Source organism: Suillus subaureus (assembly GCF_016647635.1).
Source record: "Suillus subaureus strain MN1 chromosome Unknown BJ212scaffold_5, whole genome shotgun sequence".
NCBI lineage: Eukaryota > Fungi > Basidiomycota > Agaricomycetes > Boletales > Suillaceae > Suillus > Suillus subaureus.
In genome coordinates, this window is record NW_024538561.1 from 1,855,127 (window position 1) to 1,872,224 (window position 17,098).

The window sequence follows — 17,098 nt, forward strand, 5'->3', positions numbered from 1 at the left end:
TTCGAGACTTATCTCTTGTATCGTCATTTATGTTATATCTATATCTTTGGTACTTCCATAAGACACCGTGCACCTTTCCTGGTTTATTGATATAATTCAGCCAGCACATATGAGATTAGGCGAGTTTGTGATGGTAATTTTTTGTATATGTTTGGCGGAGTTGGTGCACAAGCGATAGAGCGGTAGAGTTATCCGTGCGCAAATACTGTCTGAGTATGAGTCGAGCGTACGAAAGAGAGCGAGTTGCAGTTATTGAAGGTAGTCGCATAAGTTCAAAGTTGTTTTCAATTTATCGTACATAAGGAGTGTCTGTAGTGAAGAATGAACATGATTCGGATAATGCAGTGAATTTCGTGGTATGTCCATTAATCGTAAATGCAAATGCGTACTATAATCACCTGTCGACTTTTTCAAGAATGTCAGGCATTTAAATCGTCGATGGAGACATCGAACAGTGATGCGTGAGTGGAAGGCACGAATCGCACAATCGAGGCATGCATTTGCATCGCACAGGATTTTGGGCAGGAACAGGAAGTGGATTCCGCCTTCGATGTTTGAGCCAGGGAGGTGGGTGACCGACGTTGACCGAAAGTACCCTCGTTGATGCCATCAATGAGTGGATGGGTGAAGGCAGGGCCTCCAATGGAGCGGATGCTAGATCCTGTTGCTGCAAGAGAGAATATGTGCAAAATTTTCCATAGCGGTAGAAATTTTTTTCAGACATAGCAAGCATTACTGTCTCATCCGCGCACAGCTGGAGCTACTTGGCATACCTCTAGGCCATTGAAAAGAAGTCCTCCAAAAGGGATATTCGGGCAGTTGCGCACTAAGCGGCAGACTCCCTGAGGCTTTTGTTCAATGGCAATCCCTCCGAGAATGGAAGTCTGAAAACTGGACGCCCAATAGAGACACCAAGCTTTACTGCTTTTATGATGCTTGACAACCGATCCGCCGTCTGGACACTAGGTCCGCAGGATCGAGGGGGAATCATAGTATGTGGCGGTGGTGAGGCGAAGTAAGAATGGTGTACTTCTCATATTGTAGTGGGATTGGCATCTGGATGGCGGCCATGGGTCCTGTTCGTGCAGTTGATGGTCTAGCCCGAGCGAAGCATTTGCAAGTGCTTACGGGTTCTAACACGTTAAATTCAACATTTCAGCAGTGTACGAAGTCCCATTGCTTGTTACGGATGCGCGAATGATCACGAGGAGTGTCTGGGCTTCGACATCGATTCTCCTTATTATGGGGTGGTTTAGCTTGGCCAGGCACTTTGATAAATCGATCCTTGTTCTCGTCACCTCGACGGGTTCGCGTGCGGAGCTATATGCAGGGTCAAAGGCTTGCCCCTGCGGTGAGTACGTGATTTTCACATCTTTGTCAAGTTCCTGGCTTCTGAACCAGGCCCGTTGTTATCAGCGATATCATATGTGTGAAAACGCTCCTCCACAGATCCTCCAGTCTAGTCAATAACGATCTTATTTCAAGTCAGTGAAAGTTTTTGCAAAAGCTTCCGAGATAAGATGCAAACAAGCGACAGACATAGCGGAGCTTGAAATCGGGCTGGTTCACCACGCAAGCCCACGGGACAGTCTTTCAATTGTGCTCGGCGCAGAGCCGCAGACGTCGTTGAAACACGTTTGCACTACCATGACAGATTCTCCGCATGCTATAACGTCCCTCGAAGCACTTGCCATCATCATACTGGCTGATTAGAGACAGCTAGTAACCTCACTAAGTATGGACCATACCCACCATACAACCAACAGAAGGCAAAACAATTCTCACACAATACTCAGGCTCGTATATTTGTTCTACAATAATTTACACCACCCGCACTGTTGACTCGGTGGATTCCGTTAAGCCTTCGCAAACTTCCTGTTGTTTCAGACATCAAAGGCAGACACCTGATATTCACTCCGAGCCATTGTTGAACGTGAGGATACATATAGGAATGAAGTTTGTTCAAGCATATCCAGTTCTTCCAGGGACAATTGCGAACGCAGGGCTCCCTTTCGCGAACATCTTCTGCACATCCCGAACAAGCTCTTCCGGCCGTTCAGTGGCAGCAAAATGGCCTCCTGTCTTATGATGGAACTCGAAAACAACGTTGTTCGACATGCGCAGCCACCTACATACTCATATTAGTTTCAATAAAGTTGATTGGCAGAAACATACGCTGCGGGTAAAACTATGAGCTCCTTCGGGAAAAACGATGCTCCCATAGGAATAGTGGGGCTTCGACCTAAATCCTCACAATCGCCACGCAATTCAAAGTAAATGCGGAGGGAGGCAGCGGGACCGGCGCGAGAGAACCAGTACAATGATATCCACATCAGCACTATTTAAAACAGGTGAGCGATATTCGGAAAAGCAAGACCGCTGCTACCTTCATCATCAGACCAGTTGTAATTGTCGGTCCAAAGGACCAGCTTCTCATAGATCCAACCAAGCAGTGCCAACAGGGCTATCAGCGAGGCTGTAACCGAGTGTCTGTGGTTGGGTACTCTGTTGTGTGAAGTAGCCATATCCGTTGGTGCGGAACCATTTGGTGCGCTCGATGCCTGCCTTTTCCTCTATAGTCCACGGGGTTAGCAAGAAAGACAAGAAAGATAAAGGGCGATTTCCAGCTCGGTGGTTCAGCACTACATAGACGAGAATGAGTCAAGGTATGTGCTGACCGAGAAAATGACATGCAATGGAACGTTAGGTATGCCATGCCTTGTGATGCCTCCCACCATACACAGAAGCCATTTTCCTAGTGATCTGAGGATACATCAACGATAAGTCATATCTGCTTGTAAAACATTACTCACGAGGCCACCCCAGTCACCTCCCTGAGTAACTGTAAGAGAAATCAACAAATTCAGTTAATTCATCGAGGCGATAATAGCTGTAACTTGGCGACAGTACCATACTCGTTATACCCGAGAGCGATCATGAGTTTGTGAGCTACCTAGGTACACCAGTCAACATGTGGAGAACTTAGTACGTGTGATGAATAGTAATCGCCTCGACATATTGATTCATACCAAAGCCTTGTTTACGGGGAGCCTCCGAAAAGCCAAAACCTGGTAAACTGAGCGCCACAACATGAAAGCTAGGATGTTCAGGGGCCGATGCAGTCAGGAGGGGCAAAATCTTCCCGACTTCCAAGAAGCTTCCAGGCCCTAGTTAAGGTCAAAAGACGTTAGGTCTGCATGCATACGAGACGACCTACATCCATGGCAAAACAACAGCGGAATGGCGTCAACAGATTTGCTCTTCTTGTGAACATAGTGAATGTTCAGCGCGCCGAAACCATCCACGTCAATATCGCGGGTAAACATTGGCAGCTCCTCGTTGATTTCCTTTTCATGCTTGCGCCAGTCATACTCGGTTCTCCACCTCTTTGTGAGCCGCTTCATATCCGCCAGAGGTGAACCATACTTCCACCCCGCGTCCTCCAGTTCATCCGGGAAAGTAGCGAGTTCAAGTTTAGCGCGGAGGGCGGTCAGTTTCTCGTTGGGATGTCAATTTTGAAAGGAGTTTCAGACGACATGGCCATCAGTGAATTCATGAGTCCGTGATATTGTAGCCGTGAGAACTATAGAAGGATACAATTTTGCTCTAGGTAAATATTGCTATGTCTACTGCGATAAATCTGAGCTGTTGGTACATAGCCATTAATGTCTGCAAATCTAGATTATCGCGAGGAGTTGATGATAAGGTTGTGACGTCGTAGCGTGACGGCCGGCAAGAGATGGTAGCGTAAGTGTGTCTCCCTTTTTGAACATTCTCATTCTTCAATATTTATGATGTGAATTATATGTCTATACAAGACTTTCTCGTGGAACGTGGTGTTCACATTGGTCACCAAATCTAGATTAACACGCGAGTTTGTGACAATGTTGTGACAATGTACCATTGCTGCCTGTAAGGGCCAGTAGCGTGAAGTGCATACGTTTTCTGAGTGTACTTATTTTTCTTTCGTTATGTTTCAACTATAAGGTTATTTATGACTTTTCGATAGACTACGCCTTTCAACCAGGTGTCGGTGTTGGCGACTAAATGCATTCCTCCAATAGTTTTGGCATTTGAGTAGTAAATGTTCTGCGTTAGAGACACAAAAAGAAACAGACCGAATAATAACTGTCAGAGGAATTGAACTCAGGAGCTTCCTGGTAAATAAATTCGGGATACGTGACATTCAACCGTTATACCATGGACGCTCAAGTTTTGTTGATCCAACGTGACATATACTATTCCGGTAAATGCCGGAGACATATTTTGCCCAAATTGGGACGTTTCTCTCAAACACGCTAACTCAACGTTCGACGAGGGTGATCAATCTGAATTGGATTTTCATATCTACTACTCTAGTACCAGTATGAATAACAATTCTGATGTTGACGGAGGAGTCAGAAACCAAAATGGAGACCAAGACCAAGACTGAGATCACCAGGTACGTCGAGGATTAAAAAAAACCATTCGCTACTCACCGATATTCGACAGATTCCCGGACACCTTTTGCAACTCGCACCGAGGCCTCGGAATGTGACGTTCACGATGTCTGGAAGACAGGTGGTGAGTGACGCATTCATCAGTGAGCCACAACACTGACCTTGTTGAAGGAACTGATGTATATTACATGGGCAGCCGCGCGAAACTGCGTGCGTCAACAACTCTACAACCCCAACTTACCATTTCAACCCTATCCGCTGCCTCCGGTCTGGTCAGACGAAATGCGCGCGATGATGGTGCTGTGGATTGCGAGAGAGTGCCGGATTTTCGAGATGGAGATAGAGGAATTGGAGTGTCTCCTGGGACTCAGAGGTGCGCGTTAGCGCTTCTAGGTAAGCCGGGTTAAAACTATAAAATTCTGAACGGGCTTACGAGTATCAGACCGTACGCATGAAGAGGGATGGAAGTTCCAAGAGGCCGAGAATGAAGTTAAGTGGCTGCCCATACTGGACACATGCACGATACAATGTAACACCAAATACTCCCCACATACAAATTTTATGAAGTCATAGTTGCTGCCTTCATGCCACAACGTCCTTCTCAGGGTGCTTCTCGTGGAAAAGCAAGAGGAGGGACTCAATCGGACTCTTGTCGTGTGATATCTGGTCCGCGCTGTGTTGGCTGTACTTGGCGAGTTTGAGCGCAGTATGCTTGGAAGTAGTGCCTTGAGAGGGTTGTAGGACATCAGTGATGAGGTTGAGAAGTGTCGATTTTCCGGCACCGTTTGCACCGAGGATGGCTACACAAGAGTCCATACTACATATGAGTGAGCTGGACAAGACCCAAGGTAGAAAGAAAAGACGTACTCCATACAATTATTTGTACAAGTAATCTTCAGGATTGCCCGAGTATGAGAAGGCGACTTCGTCGAATGCAATGATAGGAGGGAGTTTGCGAATACCCTCGAAGTGGAAGCGCAGCGGTCGAGGTGTCTCGACTTTTTCGACGAGTCCCGCCGCCTCCATCTTGTCGGTGATGTTTTGTTTCGACTTGGCCTGCTTGACGAGGTTGGCATATGTACCAGCGGAAGCGATGAATCTGATAGCGTTCAGTCAATGGCAAACTGCGAGAAAGAGATAGACGTACTTTTGATGTGGGTTGTTTCTTCCTCCTGACGGTCGGATTCACCTCGTTCTTCTGCTTAGTGCGCACACAGGTAGTGTGGTTACCAGCGTAGTAGACGAGCTTGTTCTTCGTCGTCAAATCCATGACGTTAGCACAGACCGAGATGATGAAACCTTGCGGATGCGAGGTGATAACGAGAACGTCGTTGTATGTTGATAAATATTCTTCAAGCCAAACGACAGCGCCGAGATCCAAATGGTTCGTCGGCTCAACAAGGAGGAGCAGATGTGGCTTAACAAAGAGTGCACGCGCATACGCCAACCACCACTCCTATCTTTTGTAGGATGGAAGCCTGTCTGAAGCCAAGACGCCTCCAGGGCGGCGTCATCAACATCATCTGCGATGCTGAGATCTTCGATGCGCTTTTCGAGTTTAGCGACCTTTTCGCGAGCGGAGGCCACGATGAAGTCAACGGCGTTGACATCGGACGGTTCTGTCTCACCACGGAGGAGGTAGATGTCAATCTGGTGGAATTTCAATGTCGCGCTCTGCGCTGGAGAGGAGGAAGATAGACTAGGGGGAAAGTGTAAGATGATAAGATACAGAAGGAATATGAAAGCGTACCTTTCCAGACTCATTCTCACCCAATAGACCATAGCGCTGTCCGTAGTTGATGGAGGTTTCTGCACCCTCGATGATGAGCAGACGACCATGGAATGATAACGTATAGGAATCGATTTTAATATCCCTGCCTTTCAGCATCTGAAACAAGCACTCCCGCTGCATTCCTATAGCCGGATCAGCATCCTCCATCACAATAGACATGATACACACCTATTGGTGGCGATCTGGAGCTTGGCCATGGATGTCAAGTCATCCGTTCTGTTAGCGTCAGAAATGCTGGTGAGTGCAGAGCGAGACATGCTGCCTGGCACAGAGTCGTTGTGTATAGACGTCGAAGTTGTGCCATTGTGCTTTGCAAATTGCCTTGCGGCCATCTCTGTGAGCCTCTTCTGCCTTCGAGGCCTCCCTCAGTGCCTTCAGGGCTTGAATCAAAGATTTTGCTCCATGCGGCGATCGACTTGCAAGTCTTCCACCAGTCCAATCGTTGTTTGTGGGATATGATATATATGGCCTTTCATATATGCAGGCGACCGTGGTACTAAAGGGCGACTCCCCAGTCACTTGATCAGACGGAGGCATGCATGGGGCTCTAACATATTCTCGTTCCCACGCTTTAGCGACGTCATGCACAGCGACATTGGCTGTAGCACGGGCCATGATTGCCTTTCGTTTCGGATGGTCACGTCTTGGCGGAGGCGGCAATACTACTAGCAACGACGAGAGAAGAGGTGAGATGAAAACATACTAGTCCACGCGACAACTTGTAATGGTTGAGTGCAAGAATTTGAACTTCAAGCAAATGGCTGATAATGTAGTAAATGGCACATAGTAGGGGTAGATTTGAGACTAGAAGGAGATACCATAAAGCTCGTCGTCAAGTTCATCTCCATACTCTTCACCGTTGTCCTCCCCGACTCCCTCGACCAGCTCCCCGTCGCTAAGCTCATCATCCAAGTCATATTCTTCCTCGTCCTCGTCGGAGTCATCGCTGCCCTCTTGTCCATCGTTGCATTCGTCATGACCCTCACCTTCGCAGGTCTCTTCACCGTCAGCATCCCCCTGGTTACCTGCCGTTTACAACACCGCTGTGCACCAAATGAGAGCCGAGGCAATCTTTAATGATCTTCCGCAGCATGGCGGAATGCCCAACGCCAAAGTGAGTATAGCGCATGTACATATCTCGATCCACGAATCTAACTCGAAGCTTGAGGCTTGATGCGCACAGAAAGAGGTACTTGGACTTACATCCCAACGTAATACTCCTCCCAATCATCCAGCTCCCCCCCAGGGCGTGCCAACGACTCTCCGTGACGAAGCGAGCTTACACCACGTCCTGAGGCGAACGCAGGAATTAAATGTGCCCCTCGGATTACCTGTCCTGGATCGAGGAACCCGAAAGCATCCCGATCCGACTCCTCCACAAATGCTATCTTTGGAAGACGAGCATGTTTCATCCCAGACTTATAGCTTCGCAAGCCTGCCAGCCATCTAACCCATAGAACTTCGAGGTGTCGCTTCACCGGTTGGCCCCCATTGTTGATCCATACAACCATGTGGTATATGCCCAATACGCGAGCATACCAGTAGGGGTGACTAGGCCTTGTCTCCCCGGAAAGCACCATAACGTCCCCATGGGTCCTAGGATTAATGGTGTCGTGCTCGCGCCGTAAGTCATAAGTCGTGTAGTGTACTTGCATTGTTTGAACCGAGTAGATCGTGTTGTTTGGGATGATGATCGAGTTCCGTTCCTCGTCCGTGAAAATGTGATCGCAATAACCAATCTCCAGCTCCTGCAGCCTATATAGGATATGGTCCCTTAATTTTGGTATAAAATTCTGATAACGGGTAAATTCTCAGGTGCCTCCAAAATGCAATGATACTCCCACCTGAAGGGCCGGATCACCATCGTGTGATTGGAGAAACGAAAATAGGTTGACCGGGTTGTTCTGAGTAGTTGCAATATGGTGATGCTTCAAGTTGTCATAGGACTGCCAATGAGGGAGCATGGGCTGGTTGTTGACTGCTAGAAGAGGGTGAATCACCAACCTCTCCCACCCGCCGTAGTACACGGCGCCTACGCTCGTGCTTAGCTAACTGTGCTGGAGTGTCTAACTTGTTAGTGAGCGGATAAAATGCCTTTAACGCTCTGTGAGCGAGCTCTCCCTGGTCAAACCTAATGTCAGGAGCGCGATATGAAAGTAGACAGTACATACAATCTGAGTAGTGAAGGAATCTGTGGTCCCAAAGAGCTTGATGGTTCTCACATAGTCCCCCATCGCATGAAACTTATATGTACCTAAATTGAACTTCTTCATCCTCGGCCCACTGGATTGTGGAAGAGAACCATTTGCTTCTGAGCGTTGAGCAGCTTTGCGTTGGCGAGCCGCTTTCTCCTTAGGTAATTCGATGGTGTTGAAAGCGGCACAGGTAAAGGCTCGAAACTTCCGTAACTTCTGCGACAGCTTCTTAAACGTTTCTTCGAGAAAATTGACCGTAGACTCAGAGTGAAGCCTGAGCTTGGCAAGCGCATGCCATTCGGCAAATTGATACAACAGAGACTGCACCATTGCATCATGGTCATCGGGGAACAACCCTTCGAAGACCGGAATGGCACACTAATGACGGACTGTCAGCGGGTCGAACGCAAAAAACGGGTAACACGACCTGTAAGATATCTTCAAAATCACGAGCTGCCAGTCTTTTCATCTCAGATGTATTATTTGAAAATCTGCGAATTACGCCAAGACCAAAGGTTGGGACCTGTCGAAACCTACAGTAGGATGGAGGTGTGTGAACCTGTTAGCGAGCAACGGCACCCCTTAAGATTTCCTCATACCTGCTGTCCAGAGCTGCAACAAGCTCACTACCCCGAGGAAGGGCATAAAGAAGCCTTATAAGATGTGTGAACAGGGCCTTCCAGGTACCCAGTTCGCACTCGTGCATGAAGTCGACGACGAGCATGCAGAATGGGTCGAGGCCTAGAGGTCCAAGTTTTTCGACAAATTGGTTCTGCAAGTAGACGGTGAGAGCCGATCACGAAATGGGAAAAAGTCGCTTACCAGAGTAGGTATCCACGAGCCCTCTCCAAGGGTATGTTCTACCTTTGCGCCAGTCTACCGTGTTTCCCCCAGCGTAGATAAATTCACGAGCCCTGACAACATTGGCCATGACATAAACTTGAAGGTTGCTTATACGACTTCTCATGTCCCTCGCGAGTCCGAGAAAACTAAACGAGATTTTGGGTGTCAAGCAGCGAGGACACGGGCATAAGCCCATGTCCTTGATAGTTGCGATTAAAACCCTGTAGAGTTATGAGTGATTCGACGTTCTTTAGACCATAGATGGACGTACTTTTCAGGATAATCAGCAGGAGTACGTGAAGATGCGGGGAAACACCCTCCACACCACTCTGTCAGCACATTTCAGAACGATACCGTGGTGGTACGCAGAAAGAAAATCTTCATCCAATAGGATCTCCCAGCAGGAATGAAACAGTTCTCTACGACAGTGGGCATGAAGGGACGTCATGCCCGTCTTCGATATGCGAGATAAGCTACTGAGTACATCTTTAACACCGTCGGGAAGCTGCCATTGCGTTGTCAACAACGCTGTAGACATGTCGGAGAGTACTCACTGAGGGTAAAAACCCCACTAGGTGGCATGCCCCTGATAAGGGTGATGATCGTGCATATTTTGTGAGATTACCAAAATATAGGTAGAGCGGCCAGGCCTTCGCAGTCCCAAAGTTTGCCAAATGAGTAGCGTCGGAAAAAAACATGAGACCCGCGATGACGCGCTCGAGTGAACGCCCAGGTTCTTTTGGTATCCTCTGAATACTGTCCTGAGCGTCCAGCCAGGCATCTGAAGTGTACAGCTCGTCATAAATTCGTTCTTGATGGTCATCTAAAGGATCTTTCCATAACCGTTGGAAAGGGAAGAGATGGAATGCTCCCGCCTGTGCATCCGCGAACGCCGCGCGTATGACTTCAACAAGAGGGCGATAATGAAATCCGGGGATGGTATAAGGCTGAGACCCATCCTCCTTTGATTTCGTTGGAATGTCGATAGTGACACTAGTCTGAATCCAGTCGTCTGGAAAATTAACTCTACTTCCACTCTCATGCTTGTCTAGTTCTCGCAAGCTTCGCTTCACTGAGAAGTTCTCGAGGTCCTTACGATCAAAATCTTCTGCCAGTAGGACATCTCTGACCAGACGCGAGACCTTGGTTTCGGATAACCTGCTACTGCCTGAATTCATCCAGGAGATAAGTCGATAGATAGTCATGTTAGCGAAGGGGTAAGGCGGCGCGAAGACATTTGACAAAGGGCTCGGATCAGCTTCATGGATAGCTGTGGGAGACGTTCTTGCCAGTAGCGAAGATGGAATGAATTGGTCTGGCTCAAAAGAAGGACGGCGAGGGTAGAGCCGACATAGTCCAAATAAATTGAAGCCGGTCTGGAGGGTGTCCCTTAGCGTTAAGAGAACGCGTCGGATTCTAGATTGGGCAGGTAGTGAAGCCGTTCGGACTGATGGGATGCCAGCACTATCGGAATGATTCAGGTCGTCGTGCGAAGATTCAATACAATCAAGAGATCTAGGAATGCGTCTCATTGGGAGTGCGAATTCCTCTGAAAGGTTCGAGTAATTCGTTAAAAATATATGGAAGACGATTGCCCACAGGGATACGAACCTGAATCCTCGTGATCATACTCCAACACGGTTCCAGAAACACTTGCCATCTCTACATCAATTTGTCGCTGCTCCGAGTCGAGGGTGCGTTGTGAGTCAGCGAGACAGGAGGCACTGGTACATGACCCGTGAGCCATAGAGATTGCCCCAAGGAGGCTGCGAGGTGCAATTGGTTTCAGACTTGGACGGTCCCTCGCATGCCGGGTGGTCAAGATTCTCTGATGTTTAGTATAACTTTAGCAGCTTTCGAAGTGGGCAGTTAACTATCGCGACTCACTGAGGAGCTGCTTGTTGAAGAGGCTGTTGGAACCAAACGACTGTTGGAAAGAAGCGCCTGCCTTCGCGCGGTCTTGTCTCCTCTGACTCGCAAGGCTGCTCGCTCTCTTATAGAAACGACAAGTTTCGCGATGCCTGCCGAGTCCGCGACTGTCTGTTGGCCTCTCCCAGGAGCATCCCAGAGCATTGCAAGATACCATCAAAAAAAGCAAGAAAAGTCCGATACAACTTGAAAGTATTTTGGGGCGCATGGCAAACGGTTGGCTAGCAGTGGAACACCTTCAGTACTAACATGAATGTCTGCGAGAAGTTAGCACTAAGTTCTAACTACAAGCTTCGGCGAAGCTATAGTAGTACTACTTACTTTCGTTGGGTGTCACTAGGTACCTGTAATACGGTTACTAGTCACGGTCGTTTACTACTAGTGTTATCATTGGCACGTACGACCGTGACTGGACAAGAACACCAGTCGCTATGTACTACAGGGTACTCGACGAACCAATCCGAAATCGAGCATACAGAGTTGTATTTCTTGAAAGACAAAGAACAGTACTAGCTAATACTATTTCAAACTTGCGAGGTAGACGAGGCATAATCGTACATGGTATCAAGAACAAGCCACCAGTTTATCCACCACGATTCCTGCGTGAACACAATATAACTTGCATAAAGGGTAATAATATCTGGAAATATGGTGACTAGGGATCATCATCAGGAAAAGCCGTACGCACTAATTATTCACAAGCTGCTACTGCTCAGTAGAACGATCGGCGAGTATGGCGAGTTCAGCGTCAGCCAGAAGGAAAGATTTCTTGTCGTTGTCGCAGGTTGCAGCAGCATATTCCGCCTGTGCAGTGGTAGCAGGCAGTGTCTGTTGTTGAATAAGAATGTCCAATAGCCAACGCGATTCTCGATCTGCCATGATAAACTCTGTTTCTGATTCATCGCGCAAGGAGAGAAGGAGGGTGTGCAGCCTTTGGACCTCCGCAACCTCCCAGCGTGCAGTGTACCAGCGCATGCGTTTGCGTTCCCGAACAGCCTCCTTGTAATGAATAGCACAGCGAACAGAGTCCGCGCTGAGCCGCCCTATATGGCTAGAGTAGATATCCTGAACCTATAAATGACACATATTGAGATCTGTGGTATATGGTTCAAAACATGGCTTACCCTCTGGCTCACTTTCTCCAGTGAATGCTCGTCATTGACAGGTCTGCCTAAAAATCTGTCAAAATAATGTTGCTCTTCGAAAGAGGTGATCGTGGGATAAAGAGAGAAAGCGTCGGTGTTGTCAATCTTGGGAGAACGATTTGGAGTCGGCGATGCAATCCCAGCAGAAGGGTTGGCGACATAACATGCGCCGCAGGATTGCTTGGATTGAGGTGTCAGCGGGAAGTTATCGTCCTCCGCATCTGACACATTGGTGCTGCTAGTAGCTACTGTCATTTTTATGAGTTAATCCACCACTGACACATTATGAGCCATCAATACCTGATGCTAATATAGCTGACGATGGAGAGCTCGGAGGAGAGCTTGAATAGCAGCTGGGAGCGCTCTCGATGGAATTGCCAGAAATATGGCCAAGCCGCTGGGGGGGCTCAACTTGTTGAGGTGTGGATGCAAAGCGCCGAACATAGAGCTCCAAGTCATCATCCATGCCACTGGCTGAAGCAGGATGAAGGCTTAGCGTCAAGGTCATCACTACAGGATGGAGTCAAACTGAATCGCAACATGTTCAAAGGTCACGGTGGGTACTTGGATAAAGTATTTGGATTTTCGGTCTGTAAGCGATTGGTAAATATGTCATCGGAGTTTGAAAGGAACTTTGCTGAATGACTTGATTCTTCGATTATTGGCATTTACACTGACTCCCACCTGCCAGTGCTTGTCAGACTCCTCGGACAATTATGGGCTGCTGGCTCGAAAATTCGACAGCCAGTTGCCTGAGGAGGAAATGGAGCAAACTTATTTTGACAAGGCGGATATGATCGGATATCTCAGCACATACCAAAAATGGGAATCAATCTGTGTTTCCAAAAAAGGCCTGGTTGGATATTTGCCGAATGGATCTTCCTGAAGTGGAGCCCTATACTAAGCACCTACCAGTGAGCCTGGCTGCGCATATGTACATAGCACTATTGGGCGGCCTATGCGTTGAATCCATTGGCAGGACCCTACTACATGCTGTCATGTTCTGTATTGTACGTCACCTGGGCCAGTCATACGCTCAACTATAAGAGCTCACCGGTCAACGTTAACCTCAACCCAACTTCCTGACAACTGCTGACTTGAACGGTAACATGTTTAAATATGACCGTGAGCATCCTGCCAGTCACAGTGACTCGGATGCGGCAGCAACTGTGACCACACCCTCTTGGGTCAATCGGGATACAATCGTGCATGTTCAACTCGATCCGTGGTAGTGCTTGGTCCCACTAATGGTACTACTAGTAGTACTGGTCCTGGTATAGACTCGGACGGGTCGTTCTGGGAGCCCCTGGAACCTGAGTATCAAGAAGAAGAAGAAGAAGAAGAAGAGGTAAGTGGCCACTCCCCGGCGGTTCCTTCGCTTGCGGTGACTCATACTCATGTAGTACATCTCTTACTGGCAGTCGCAGGAGACTATTGAAGTTATTCTCGCTTCTCATTCAAGTTTGGGAGTCAAGGAAAATGAAAGAGCTGCAGCCGCCGTCACGACTCCGAGTCTGACTCAGAAAACGGTAGGTGCATAATAGTAGCAGCTGTGGATTTCGTTGTGCTGATTCGGATGAAATCAGAAAGCTGACTCAGTGGAAAGTTGCAAAGTCATAGTACGGGCTCAACTTGAAGCTTCTTGCACAGCGGCTGGTACTACCTGTCAGATTCGCAAGAGGAAGATCGACAAGACGGTCGACACCAACTTGAAGCTGCCACATTACAGTGACAAGGAGAACGTATTACTATCTCTGAGTCTGGATCGTACTCCAGTTGCTACCATCAAGCGCATCCGGCGGGAGAAAACAGGTACTGATTGGCAGACAGTTCTCGACGTAGTCAAGTATGGTGAAGAACAACAAAAGAAAACACCTGCAGTGATTGAGGACAAGTAGTTATTTAATTATTCGGCGACCTATAGCACACTTGTCAGAGTTACAGTAGTAGGCCTGATTTATTGAAGGAGGCCTAGCGATGAATTTCAGTTGCAAAAACAATGTTCGTAGTTACTCATGTGACATGCTTCAGAATCAGTCACGGTAAACTGGTGGAGAAATTTGAATGACATACTATGGCACCTAATCACAAGCATCAGCTATCTATCATCACATGACGGTCTTGTTTGACCATTTACTAAATCGTAACGGCGCTCGGCTGCGCCAGTCCCCGATACATATGCATCATGAGTTACAGACCTACATACAGTCTCTAGTACAGGTCAAAACGGAACGAACATAACATCGTGTTCACTATCATTCAGCATCTTACGGGACACTAATTATAACAGGTGCATGGTGAGCATATCAGCTCGGCCTCGTTCAACCTCGGCCGGCCGACATGCTCACCACGACAAGAAGCAGCTTAACTCGGAGGGTCCAGTACTTTTTAGCGCGGACAACACTTAGCACAGGGAAGTCAGATTTAGGTAGCTTACATCGTGCAAAAGACAGATAACACAAAGGTATTTTGTGAAAACATGGAGCACCATGGACCGTCTGCGGTAGATACTAAATAAACAATCATAGTCATAAGAAGTATGACGGGGAGAACACTCAGCTTTCACACTTTAATTCAAACAAAGTCCCGGGATGATGATAGTATCAGACACGGCACCCAGTAACAAATAAGGGAAGTTTCCATGCATGAAATTGGTCCTCGCGCACTTGACAGGCTGCCGCTGCGCGGGAGCTTCATAATCGTAGCCTGTCACAGGATGGCTAGCCTGAGAATATCAGGAGCTTTGGAAGGAAGAACACCATCTAACAATATTTTGAAAGAAGTCCACTGAAGAATGACAAAAAGCACGAACAGGTAGGCGTATATCTGACTCAGAGGGACACAGGGGCCGTCATGGTGAAACGCCAAAGTTGAAAGGAACGAGGGGGCAGTATTGGGAGATCGGACAAGTCAGCCTGGAAGCCACTGCTCAAAGTCCTATCCGAGTCGGATGGGAAGAAAGGAAACATATGTGAGCATTGAGGGAACGGGAGTTACCACATGCAGGAAGAAATCAGGTACGTTTGCAGATAATTAGTTGATATGGCTCAGAACTGAGCCACATGTTGTGCTCCTTGTAGTAGTAGTAGCCTAGGGTATGTCGAACATGACATGATGAGTTGTTTATCGATCAAAGAGAGGACTTTTTGGGCCGGATTTTGGCTGCAGTTAGTGAGCCTTGGTTCAATTCGGAGTCACTTCGAGAACTTGTGGAAAAGTCTAGTGTAATGGTCTCATCACCTCATTGAAGTTGATTTTTATCTTACTGTATCACAAGGTGCACATACTCGCTGAACCCGCTGCACGTAAAACTCAATTCTAGAACCTTCCACCTTCCTCAGGGAGTCGATTCAAGTTCGGCCGAGCCTAATTAGTAAGTATGGAGGGAACCCATATATGAGTCATATCATTGAAGAATCACACGACACGAAGGTGTGCCGACTAATTCAGACCCGTCCAATTGAAATTTCTGCCTTATTATTTGAATTAACAACATGCGGATGAGTAGTTAGAAATGGAAACCCCTATTTCAATGTCAATCAAAACAGTGCCTTCAAATTGTACCGATACTAAAAGCAAATTAGGGATGTATTTTTTAGTGCCCACGCCTCGTTGTTCGGCAGTACGGTCACAATCAGTCGAAGCGTTTCATTAGAACTGTTTCCTATCATATACCCACTGACTCGAGGGTTCAAGTTTGGTTGAGATTATGATGGTGCAATAGCTTAAAGGACTACTCTTGGGTCCTGCAGGCTATAGTACTCGTCTGCGGCTGGCCAGCGATGTACTCTGGTGTGGGCGATCCACAATACAACTTCATCGATGCGCAGGGGTCCAGGCTACCGTGATTCTGACCATCAGCGCAGCAGCCGGCGCTGTTAGCATCCTTTTCCGGGCCTGGTATTCCTGTTGCCGTTCAACACCCCAACTTGAGCTTGGTCACGGTAGGCAGTCAACTTCTACTAAAGTGAATATCTTTTACTCAAAGAGGCCGCCATGATCAGGATTTGGATGCGGACCATGCGGCGGATTATCGTTATCACTACCTCCACGACCAGTCTGAGCAGGAGCCGGTAACGGAGTCCTTCTCCACCCCAAATCATAATCCATTCTTGCTTGATGCACAGGCGAGCGGTCGTCATGATCTTTTCCCCACTAGCTCTGGCAACCAGCTGCCAGCATCACTCAACGACCCATCTGTACACAGTGGCTACGGTACCCCCCCGGAGATCCTAGTTCTAGTGAAGGGCTATTAGCATCGTCTCCGGTTGATACACTTCCTTACCCCAACATCCTCGATGCCCACGCAAGCTATCGTGATAGCTACGCTACCGTGACAGACACTGGCAATGACTCATCGATGATATTTTCTAATGCTCCGTCCCTTCAACTCACCCCCATCGATCCACACGTGGGCACCATGTTTCCAGACCCCAACATCGGTGCCCGCATGAGCTATTATGACAACTACTCCGCTGGTGAAAACCCCCCAGCCGTTCGAGTCGAGTCGGCTCCAGGTACGATGTCTTACGGGGCCTCCTCTACATTATCGCGCTATCACCATCCATTGCTTCATACTTTCCTGACTTCTATGCGCCTCTTCAATCCGCTGATGGCGTTTCTACGATGCCTGACTCGGAGGATGTGATGCCGCTTCATGCTGGCCAGCCCTTACCTTTGGATGAGCCTTTGTGCTTTGATGCACGTCTCGGGAATCCGTTGCCTGCTGGAGAGGCTTCTAGAAGCCAACCCTCA

The 17,098-nt window shown here is 48.0% G+C and overlaps 6 protein-coding genes across 6 annotated transcripts; 2 read left to right on the forward strand and 4 right to left on the reverse strand.

Annotated features, from left to right (window-relative positions):
* Positions 1 to 1,962: 1,962 nt before the first annotated feature.
* On the reverse strand, positions 1,963 to 3,497 carry BJ212DRAFT_1331826 (Alpha/Beta hydrolase protein; the record flags this gene model as incomplete). Its single annotated transcript, XM_041334777.1, is given in 8 exon segments — positions 1,963 to 2,128; positions 2,176 to 2,338; positions 2,387 to 2,464; positions 2,484 to 2,642; positions 2,810 to 2,834; positions 2,906 to 2,953; positions 3,010 to 3,167; positions 3,218 to 3,497. Coding segments are annotated over 8 exon segments (1,077 nt in total), but the record flags the coding sequence as incomplete, so codon positions are not given.
* A 1,524-nt stretch (positions 3,498 to 5,021) lies between these two features.
* Positions 5,022 to 6,563, reverse strand: BJ212DRAFT_1541707 (uncharacterized protein; the record flags this gene model as incomplete). Its single annotated transcript, XM_041341848.1, has 8 exons — positions 5,022 to 5,164; positions 5,222 to 5,256; positions 5,326 to 5,538; positions 5,583 to 5,611; positions 5,653 to 5,856; positions 5,958 to 6,089; positions 6,190 to 6,313; positions 6,400 to 6,563. 8 exons carry the CDS (start codon positions 6,561 to 6,563, stop codon positions 5,022 to 5,024), a joined length of 1,044 nt encoding a protein of 347 aa, XP_041197396.1.
* A 472-nt stretch (positions 6,564 to 7,035) lies between these two features.
* Positions 7,036 to 11,342, reverse strand: BJ212DRAFT_1477396 (uncharacterized protein; the record flags this gene model as incomplete). Its single annotated transcript, XM_041339542.1, has 15 exons — positions 7,036 to 7,217; positions 7,273 to 7,382; positions 7,435 to 8,024; positions 8,076 to 8,209; positions 8,268 to 8,352; positions 8,403 to 8,804; positions 8,854 to 8,959; positions 9,026 to 9,198; positions 9,249 to 9,290; positions 9,346 to 9,490; positions 9,541 to 9,598; positions 9,747 to 9,774; positions 9,824 to 10,818; positions 10,881 to 11,097; positions 11,157 to 11,342. 15 exons carry the CDS (start codon positions 11,340 to 11,342, stop codon positions 7,036 to 7,038), a joined length of 3,453 nt encoding a protein of 1,150 aa, XP_041197397.1.
* Positions 11,343 to 11,903: 561 nt separating this feature from the next.
* On the reverse strand, positions 11,904 to 12,851 carry BJ212DRAFT_1477397 (uncharacterized protein; the record flags this gene model as incomplete). Its single annotated transcript, XM_041339543.1, has 3 exons — positions 11,904 to 12,269; positions 12,323 to 12,591; positions 12,644 to 12,851. The coding sequence occupies 3 exons, from the start codon at positions 12,849 to 12,851 to the stop codon at positions 11,904 to 11,906; spliced, it is 843 nt and encodes a 280-aa protein (XP_041197398.1).
* A 701-nt stretch (positions 12,852 to 13,552) lies between these two features.
* On the forward strand, positions 13,553 to 14,241 carry BJ212DRAFT_1477398 (uncharacterized protein; the record flags this gene model as incomplete). The annotated part of the gene is made up of 4 exons (XM_041339544.1): positions 13,553 to 13,571; positions 13,624 to 13,691; positions 13,747 to 13,872; positions 13,930 to 14,241. The coding sequence occupies 4 exons, from the start codon at positions 13,553 to 13,555 to the stop codon at positions 14,239 to 14,241; spliced, it is 525 nt and encodes a 174-aa protein (XP_041197399.1).
* Positions 14,242 to 15,343: 1,102 nt separating this feature from the next.
* Positions 15,344 to 16,860, forward strand: BJ212DRAFT_1296909 (uncharacterized protein; the record flags this gene model as incomplete). Its single annotated transcript, XM_041332514.1, has 6 exons — positions 15,344 to 15,360; positions 15,424 to 15,438; positions 15,621 to 15,716; positions 16,068 to 16,187; positions 16,332 to 16,416; positions 16,503 to 16,860. Coding segments are annotated over 6 exons (691 nt in total), but the record flags the coding sequence as incomplete, so codon positions are not given.
* Positions 16,861 to 17,098: the final 238 nt, after the last annotated feature.